Raw genomic sequence first — 9,815 nt, 5'->3', positions numbered from 1 at the left:
CAAGAAGCCTGGAGAACTATTCCTGAAGACTCCTTAAAGAAATGACAGAAAGCTCGTCTGAGAGGGTTCAGGCTGTGTTGGAGGAGAAAGGAGCTCAGAGCAGATATTCACCTTAAAGCTGCTCAGAGCTGTACAAACCTTATAAATACTGTATTTACATTCATGTTTCAGTAAATTTCTGCACACATTTTCCTTTTCCCCAGAAGAAACGAGGGGTGGCTCAAGACTTTTTCACAGTTCTGCAGCAGAAGAAAAGCTACAAATTCATAAATCATCCAGCTGTCGCCTCAGCGTGAGCACTGAAAATGTTGTTCAGCGAGTCATCTAGTTTGCATAAGTGTGCAGGCAGAGAGGACCGGTAAATGATGGTAATTTCACACACTTGTTCAGACTTTCATTGAACAAATAAGGTCATAGTTTCACTTAATCATATGTTATGAACAAGAAAACTTGTTTTGTTTTTCATTTAAAACTGTCCTGTGTGTCTAAGAGTCTTTATTGCAACACGTTTTCTCTTAAAGTCCAACTATGTAACTCATTCAAAGCAACAAATGAGATGATTGATGTCATGACATAAGCAATCGTTTCTTTGGCTCTGACTCATAGCTGAGTGAACTTTTATGTTGTAGAATAAAAAATGATTTCAGATGGAGATAAATATCCTGCTGCATTCATATTTAGGCTTTCAAAGAGTTTTGGTCACTTAAAAAACTTTCAGTATTTAGGTTTTTAATGACAGAAGTATCAAATAGGGATGAAATATCAGCACCTACTTTGATGTGACATCCAGTCCGTCTTGTTTTATAACTCCTTCAATGGACGCGTTTCTTAAACGAACAAAATTACATGCCAACACAACTTGCTGTTCCCAGAATCAACTGCTCCTTTCATCACTGTAGAAGCGGAGTGTGTTGTGGTGTAAAACACCCGCAGTTTCCGTGTTTCTGCCTAAATGTCTCCACCTAGCGGCCACAGTCTGTAACTGCGACGCAATGAGCTCCTTGTTCCTTGGTGCAACTCCAACATAAGCTTTAATTTTATTGTAGTGTCTGCACTGGTCCCTTTTCTTCACTACTTTTTGTATGTTTTACATTATGTGGAACTAAGATTTTTATTTAAATGGGTAAATTCAAGAAGATCACGAGTTTTATTAGCAGCATAGATCTGTTTTCGGTGCAGTAGGGAGCACATGTTGTATTCACTGTGACTCTGGTTTATTAGATGTACAAAGAGGTTTGAATTTATTTTACATACGTCTAAATTTAGGTACATTTTCTCGTCAATAAAAAAAAAACTTATTATTATATAATATTACAATGTTACTTGCTTCTTTCTTTCTTTATAACTAAACACATTTTTTGGATAAAGTTCCCATCGAAGTGTTGTTTGACAAAAACATGCTGCACAATCAAAGACACATTCAACTTTTGTTTATTTATTCGTTTATTTACAGGTATTTTTCTCTTTTTCATGCTTAAATACAGTTAGAAACACATTCACAACACATTTTAACATACACAGCACACCTTTATGTCAGAAACCACCACTCCAGTGTTCATGTCTCCATAGCTTAGTTTATTTATGAGTCATGTTTTATCATATTTGCATCAACAAATCGGAAACATTCGCCTTATAGTGAATACAGTAAACAGGGATTTGTCTCCATCTGCTGGACACAACAGCTACCTGACAAATGACAAACATCTTATGTGAAATACCTGAGCATCCTTGACAACAATACTGGTTTAAGGCCGATTCGCATGTCCACATCTTTAAGAACGATTGTACAAAATATTCAGCTATGCTGGAAGAGACTGCACTGATCAGTCGAAGCATTTCTTCTGTATGTAAACACTTTACATGAATCTGCTCACGTAGCCAGCATTAAAAATGATCCGAGAGCAAACTCAAAGGTTTTCTATGGCGTCTGAAAACAGCCGTGACACTTAACAAGGCTTCAGTTGGCCATTTAATACTTTTTAACCAACATGAAACTGTGCATGTAATGGAAATGAAATCCCTAAATACTTCATTTTAGCTGTAGAAATGTGTATGCTATATATGTTGAGGATGTGAAAGAGATAGATCAGAACTACAGCATCTTTCTTACACTTTTTATTCACAGACCCACAAACAAGTTGTCTTGTTCGGTTCTGTACAGAAAAGTGCACGATGACAACCTTGTATTAACTTAGAGTGATGTTATTAATTGATATGGATCCATTTATACACGTTAGATTATACATGATCTGTTTTTTTTTTTTATGTTTGCCTTTTGGTTGACAGCACACAGGGGTAGAGAAAGAAAAAGACAACAGAAAGGGAGGGAAAGCAGGACAGACCAGGTGAGAAGGTGGTTTAATGCCCTCATTTACCACAAATGACAAGAACTGTCCTGAAATATTGTTTTTTTTTAATCAATTATCTGGCTGTGCTGCACGTTCTCTCCGTTAGGGATGAGAATCGAGAACCGGTTCTCGAAGAGAATCCGCCTGCCTGACGATCCCGTTTAGAGGTGCTGCTAACGTCTGACGCAATTGAGCGATGACGTCATGTGCACGCTTCGTATTTTGGCTCAGAATGTTTCCAACATGGCGTCGAGGCAGAAGCGCTCCTAAGTTTGGTTATATTTCACCAAAAAGGACAAAACTAGGGCCAGGTGCAACACGTGCAGAGCTGTGATCACATCAAAGGGGGAAATACCTCCAACATGCTGAAACATTTGACCACACAGCATACAGCAGCCGCGGCCGCTGTATTTGGGCAGGATGGGCAGAGCCCCGCCTGCCACACCCCCAACCTTTCCGAAATTATAGATAAAATATTTATTTCAACTTCAATCACAGTGGGAATCGTATTACACCATATTGTGGCTTGTGACGGACTTTGCGAGTGGAATCTGTTTTTATTTTTGCTGAAATATAGCCTACCTCCAGTGTGGCTGCTTAACGTTAGATCTATGGCCACTGGCCAGGGCAGATGCCTGGCTGCCCTCAGCTAAGCCCGGCCCCGCCGCCCCTTCTTAGAACTCTCGAGCACAATCTACCAATCAGAATCACTGTAGGCCCCTACGTAGCATAATATCATGTTACATTTAGCGCGCCTGTATAGATGCTATTGGGGCAGATGTATGATCTGCCCTGGACATGGAAAGGACTCAAAGGGTTTAAGAAATATTACTCCGCCCATCTAGCCAGTGGGAACTTCAGTGCCGCCAAATTCCCCTACAAACTTGCTGGATAAAACGGATAACTATGTCGGATTTGATGAAGGATACTGGCTGTTTAATCCGGATTCACGTTTGTGGTAGGTTAAGATTTTACTTTATAGTTGCTATCTTACAAAGTTAAGTGATTGTGAACGAACTCTTTGCAAAATGGGAAACTGGGAGTGATTTAATGAAATATCTTAGCTTGATGAGCAAAGCAATGTTGAGACAGTAAACAATGTGTTGACAGCTTCGTACATGTACAGTAGGTTACTTGTCTACTAGCTTAGGTCTCCCCAAGACTAGCTAAAAACGTTGTAAGGATCTCCTCCGAGAATCTTTGCTACACACTGTCCTGCCTACTGCTATATTACTCTGCACAACCTCAGGAGCGAATCAGTCTGATAGTAGGCTACAGTGAGTGAAAGCAGTTATCCGCCGGTGAAGTTTTAACCATGGCTGCTAGCATCGAACCTGTACTCAATAGCGTTGAGTTTCTCTTGGAGAACTCATTTGAAAGACTAGATTTGGGAACAAAATTGGCTATTAAAAACCTCGGCCCCCATAAACCTGATATTAATATAGTATTAATTCCTTTCACAAACTTTCTCTTCGCTCATTTTCATGGGGCTTTTTTGTTTGTTGTATGGCAGACTTTTATACGAGTGCGCACATCCCCCCCTGCGTATGGTTGCATAGAGTATTGGCCTGGCCCTATTGCGTATGCTCCATAAAAGCTTGCATTTTGATAACGCAGATCATCTGCCCCGCCGATTTTCCAGACCACGAGCCGCTACTGGCATGCAGTTACTTTGCACGAATGTTAAGTCTTTGACACGCTGCTAGGCGATGGTGTCAACTCATGGGGAAGCTTGTGGCACACCGTCTTCCATCTAAAAAGTCCCAGGTGACGCAGGGCTCTCAAGTCTCACGCATTGAGCGTGACAGTCAAGCCTGTTTTATAGTCGTCCGGGAAAGGCTACGGAGAGCCCTCTCTGTCGTCGGACACCCTCCCGGAGACGCTCTCCGTCGCTTGCGTACGTCGGCCAACATTCCTATCTATCTATCCGTCGAGGCGACGGAGACTCGCGGAGACCACAAGGGTTGTGATTGGTCGGCTAACAACATCTTTTCCGGAATCACTTTTCCGGTTTAGCCCCTTCCTCTCAGATCAACAACACCGCCATTTTTGAAAGAGTTTACTGTGTGCCGGTCAACATTTGGTCAAAGTTATTTGCATTTCAATTTCAACAAGCTCCAACTCCAGCAAGTCTTTCTCTCTCGGTCGCCATCGTTCACTGTGAGGAGTGGAACGGAGCCGGAAGGTGAACAATCAATCAACAACTTTCACCATAGACGTCGCGAGATTGGGTCGTCTAGCGTAGCGACGCCTACTGATTGGGAGGTGAATTGCCTTGCGTATCCGACATCCCGACGGAGAACTTCGAAAGGTTTAACAGCCTCTGCGTGACCACGGAGTCGGATTGACGGATAGCGACAGAGAAGGATACCGAGGCCTTCACGCTTTTCGGTCTTTTGTCACGCACTCCCGCCACACATTGTATTTCTCACGCTGAAAAAAATGATAATAGAAATTTATCTGGAAACAACCAAGTCTCCCACAAGTCTGAGCAGAGCAGTTAGTAATAACAACAGTATATATATATATAATATAATAATATCATTAATGAAAGACCGCCATTCCTGCGACCCGTTCAACTGGTGGTTCTAAACCGTCTGGTTTGTCTCTGAGTGGCCCTGCGATGGACTGGTAACCTGCCCAGGCTGCACCCTGCCTCCTGCCCAACGGCAGCTGGGATAGGCTGCAGCCTCCCCACAACCCTGAGTTGGATTAAGCCGGTATAGAAAATGGATGGATGGATGTCAAAGTTGAAAGGCGACATGAGGAGATGATGCCGTCTTTGTGGCAGGTGTGACGGGCATCAGGTATCGCACTCTCTTCCAGAAGTGCAGGTTTTTTGAGGCAGCGCTGCGTGAGGACTCCGGCCACCTAATGGGGGCGCTCTCACGCATCAGGTGCTGCAGGCCGGGGGGGAGGTGCGTGTACCCCTGTGGTCCAGTGTCGCCCAGCTGGATCAGAATCACATTCATCTTCCTCTGGATCAGTGCCTGGTGGAGCCCAACCTGGAGAACAGTTAGCATCATCCTGTTGTTTAAAGTTTGAAACTGGATAGTGATCAGAGTTACTCTCAGTGTTTCCCAGACAACTTAATCATCCCATGTCAACGTAATAAGCAGCTCTGTGACGATTAACCCTCGATCATCTCATCATTTTCAAGAATTATGCCTAATTTTCTGACGCATCAGTGGCGAATTCTCAATATCGTTGATTACACATGATGTAAACAGCAGTCAGATTAAGTACTTGCCTACCTCGCATCTCACAATAAACTCAAAGGATTTAATGGATTTAGATACAGTAGCTATGAACTGGGCTCTATTCTCCAATCTTTTTGGGTCTAAGAATGAGTAACAACAAATGTTACAGAGCAAGAACTCGAGAACTTGTAGTCATGTAATGCAAAATCTGAGAGGCAGCTGTCTTTATTCCAGAAAAGCTGTTTACTTATGCTGTTTTCCTGCCAGGTTTGTGTGTGTATGTTTGTGATACACAGCAAAGAAAAATGTGTGTTTTTATCTATCTACACAAGCCTCAACTTCAGTCTCTGTCTTCTGAAGTGAGTTTGAGAAGCTGTGGCCCCTTAATTCAGTTTGTTTCACGTTTTGATTTGTGCAAACATGAATCACTTCTTTTATTTTAGTTATTAACAGGCTAAAATTTCTGTGCCCCAACTCAACAGTGTTACTCTAATCCTCTCCTAACAGCTTTCTCTGCTCACATTTACATGAATCTGCCCCCACAATAACAATGTTATCAGATGCTTAAAGGCAAGTCGGCCTTGCTAACGTTTTCCTAAGATACTGTCATAAAAATTTGTATCCCTTATGCCAACGTGATCATTTGTATTTCTGTGTAACTGCTTACGTTGCAAATATTGTTCCTGTGTAACCACCGCGTGAGAATAACAGCTGCACTGGGAGAAGGGAGGAGATGCCAGAAGGGAATATTCCACAGCCTTGGCCCAGAGGTCACAACTTCTCTCCTACTATGATATGAACAAATAACTGTTTCTTTGTTTAAAGAAGTGACTCATATCAGTAGGTTTGCAGGCTTCTAGTCCAATCTACTCTCCAGTCAAAAACATTTAGATCACAGCCTCTTGTGTGTTAACTGCTCACCTGCTGCAAGGTATTTAAATGGGAAATGCTTTTGGAAATTCACACGGTGTTCCTGAGTATTCTTATTAACTTTCCAAACATCTACCAGCTGCTTCTAGTAGTGCAACACTCAGCGATTGTGTCTTACATTTGTTAAATACCAGTCTGTGTGCTCACTGATGGTGAAAACTGTCTCTTGTGTTACATCGCAGCCATACGTTGTGTTGGGTTTATTTTCCCTCCCTATGAATCGTTTAGACCCTAAAAGGTGGAAAAATTAGGGCCAAGGTTTAGAAAATACCAGAATTTTCCACTATTTCGGTTGTCAGGTTGTCACACTATAATAAACTCGTACGGTCGCCTATTTAAATCAATGTATTAACTGCCAAAAAAAATGAAATGAAATGAGCCAAAAGCAAACTATAGAAACCAAAATAATCAGCTCCTCTTTTCTCCAAAGAGAAGGAAAATGAACTCCTCCTGAATTAACGCTTCATGGTTATCTTGACTTGGGTACGACTTCAGAACACTTTTATTTATGGAAAGAAAGCTTAAAAACGTACCTGCCAGTCAAACCCGCCTATGACGGAGGTTTGGGGTGAGGCGGGATGTTTGTCTCTGAACTCGGACCCTGAGCCTGAGCTCGGGGTGAGGATGACCATCAGCCTCCTGCTGTTCCTGATGCATTCCTCCACCAGTTCAAGACGATCTGTTGGGTGAGAGTGTTTTTTTTATTATGTGCATTTAACATTTAATTCCTGGACGACGTAAAAAACAAAGTAAAACAGAATTACCCGGGGTTTTTCCCACTGGTTGACGTGTTTTACTAGTCAGGTATTAGATACTGTATGTCCAAAGTCACTAAAGTAGAGGGATAAATTGCTCACCGTCCCCCGGTATGTCATCTCTCCCCTGGATGTAGAGTCGATATCTGCACTGATCCTCAAGAACTTTGGGCAAAATCTTTGTGACGAACCAGGAGAGTTTTTCCTCGGTGGCCTTGTCCACCCTCTGCGTCTGGTAGACCACGTAAGCATCATACATCCTGTCATCTGGAACACCCAAAAAAGTGGATTGTGTGAAAAGGCCATTTCTTTTGCTGTTGTGCTCTGAGTTTCCAACTCGGTTCTCTTCTTGGATGTGAAACAACACTGCCACCACACACACTTGTAAATGAGGAATGTGAGCTGCAGAACAAATAATCTGGTGTGATCTGGCTCTGATTAAGTCTCATAAGTGTTAGCTTTCTTTTGAGTTTGACGGTTTGTAACTGCAGAGAAATACTAAATTAATTTTGGTCACATCATGTCAAAGACTCCTGTGGCTGACAGCTTAAACTGCTTCGAAAACATGAGTCATTTTCCCAAATAACCGGAAAATCTCACTGGTTAAATGTCAATGAATTATTGTGCTCACATTCCAGTTCCATTTGAAGCCACTCCTGTTTACTACTTATTTCCATGGAAGAAAGATTAAATGAGGAAAAACTAAATCATTAAATGAGACAACGTGGTCGGTAGAGAACATCAACTTGTGAATGAGTGCATACATGCATGGTAAGAACATGCAAACATAGAGAGAATGTTTAATCAAACTGAAATTCCAAAGAACTTAATCAGAAAATAAACATGAAATTGGAGCCGAGAGGAAAACACATGACTGGCTCGCATGGAAAAGCTACCAGAAAGATCTGGCAGAGAAGAGTGAAAAGGAAGGAGCATCTATGTGGGGACGGGTCAGCGATAAGTGCAGGAAACACAAGAAAAGGGAGACTGAGGGCTTGAAGGGTCGAGAACCAGTTAACCTGATGACTAAACTGTGATCATTTGAAAAAGGAAGCCTTCATTACCGTTGTCATGGCCGCCTAGTGGCAAGTAGGGTCTGACGAACAGGGCGAGGTCGATGGCAAAACACTTGATCATCACGGCAGCAAACACAAAGATGAACAACACACACACTCCTCCAATGACCAGTGGAACAACTGACTCTGGAGGAAAAATACAATTAGTCTAAATCCCAAACAACATCCAAAAACCAACGACTGGTTGTGCCAACGACGCCATTATTGTAGTAAACAGTCAAACAATCTGGTCACGAACCTTTTCGTTTGAGAACTAAGGTGAAATTTTTGGAGTAGTAGAAGTTCTTCCCCTTGCAGACAAACTCGTGCTCGAAATCTTCAGCCGATAAATTTTCAATGGTCAGGATCGCAGTGGAGACGGTATCCTTCCGAAATTGTTCAATTACTCTAACAAAGAACAAAAAGTTTGGTTTATTGAAGAAAAAAAAGACGAATGGTGCACGAAATTCCACAAAAATAGAATCTAAATTGTATATTTTTAAGTTACCATGATTTGATGAGATATGAATTTAAATAAGTTTCCCCTTCTTTTTGGGCCACATCTGTGCAGGTTTCTTGCAATATGGAACAGCACTTCAGCCCTATACACTATATTGCCAAAAGTATCCACTCTCCCATCCAAATAACTAAATTCAGGTGTTCCAATCACTTCCATGCAGGGTATCCATGGGATCTTAAAAAGTCTAAAATCCAATCATTTGAATTCAAGGCCTAAAAATGTCTAAAATTCTCTTGAAATCTCATAAAATGTCTTGAATACGATTTTGAAAGGTCTTAAAAATGTATTGACATGACTTTTATTTAAAACAAATGTATAAACTGTATAAACAGTCTCGCTTTTAATTGTTTCGATTTTTGAGGACGCTCAAACGGAACTAAAGTACCTGTGCAGCCCGGACAGAGTTTATCGAGCACAACCTGCTGTTATCGAGCACAACCTGCTGTGCTGTTCGTGGCTGCTAGCAGCGTCGTGACTGAGGAGCGGCTAATCAGTTAACGCTTCAGTTAAGATGGGTAAATGCAAATTTGAACATTTGTGGCTTCAGAACGAACAATTTACTTCATGGTTGAAGTCAGTTGATGGAAATATTCATGAAGCACACTGCACCTTGTGCAAGAAAAGTTTGAAACTTGGCCCATTGGGTATCAAGGCGTTGGAGTCCAACGCCAAATCGGAAAGGCATAAAGCGGTCTTAAAATGCCAGCAGCAAACGCTTTCCATCAGTCAGCATTATTCCACATCAGGATCTGGAGCATCGAGGTCCAGCGCGACCCAGCCTGCTACAACTCCAGCTGACCTCCGGACAGCGTTTGGGTCTACGGCCACATTGAGAGCAGTGATGCTCTGGACTCTTCACACGGCAGCGAAGCACCAGTCAGATACTGGCAATGAAAACATAGATGAGCTGTTCCAGACCGGATTCTGAGATGGCGAAAACATCTAAGTGTGGAAAACTTTTGTTTTGCAAGTAATTCCGAGCCTCTTTTTTTGCCAGTATGGATGTG

At 42.0% G+C, this 9,815-nt stretch overlaps 1 protein-coding gene across 2 annotated transcripts in view; it reads right to left on the bottom strand.

Annotated features, from left to right (window-relative positions):
* Positions 1–1,554: 1,554 nt before the first annotated feature.
* LOC142396862 (interleukin-1 receptor-like 1) overlaps positions 1,555–9,815 on the bottom strand; it is a 28,382-nt gene continuing 20,121 nt past the window's right edge. For both annotated transcript variants that reach the window (XM_075480037.1, XM_075480036.1), the window contains 5 exons: positions 8,548–8,696; positions 8,298–8,435; positions 7,336–7,500; positions 7,012–7,157; positions 1,555–5,353 (listed from right to left, as the gene is read on the bottom strand). In XM_075480037.1, the coding sequence (XP_075336152.1) occupies positions 5,093–5,353; positions 7,012–7,157; positions 7,336–7,500; positions 8,298–8,435; positions 8,548–8,696 (859 nt within the window). In that variant the 3' untranslated portion in view covers positions 1,555–5,092. The remainder of the gene's footprint in view (positions 5,354–7,011; positions 7,158–7,335; positions 7,501–8,297; positions 8,436–8,547; positions 8,697–9,815) is intronic.

The sequence above is a fragment of the Odontesthes bonariensis genome, chromosome 12 (genome assembly GCF_027942865.1).
Source record: "Odontesthes bonariensis isolate fOdoBon6 chromosome 12, fOdoBon6.hap1, whole genome shotgun sequence".
NCBI lineage: Eukaryota > Metazoa > Chordata > Actinopteri > Atheriniformes > Atherinopsidae > Odontesthes > Odontesthes bonariensis.
Note: the sequence above shows the minus strand (reverse complement) of the source record. Positions and strands in the feature narration are given on the sequence as shown.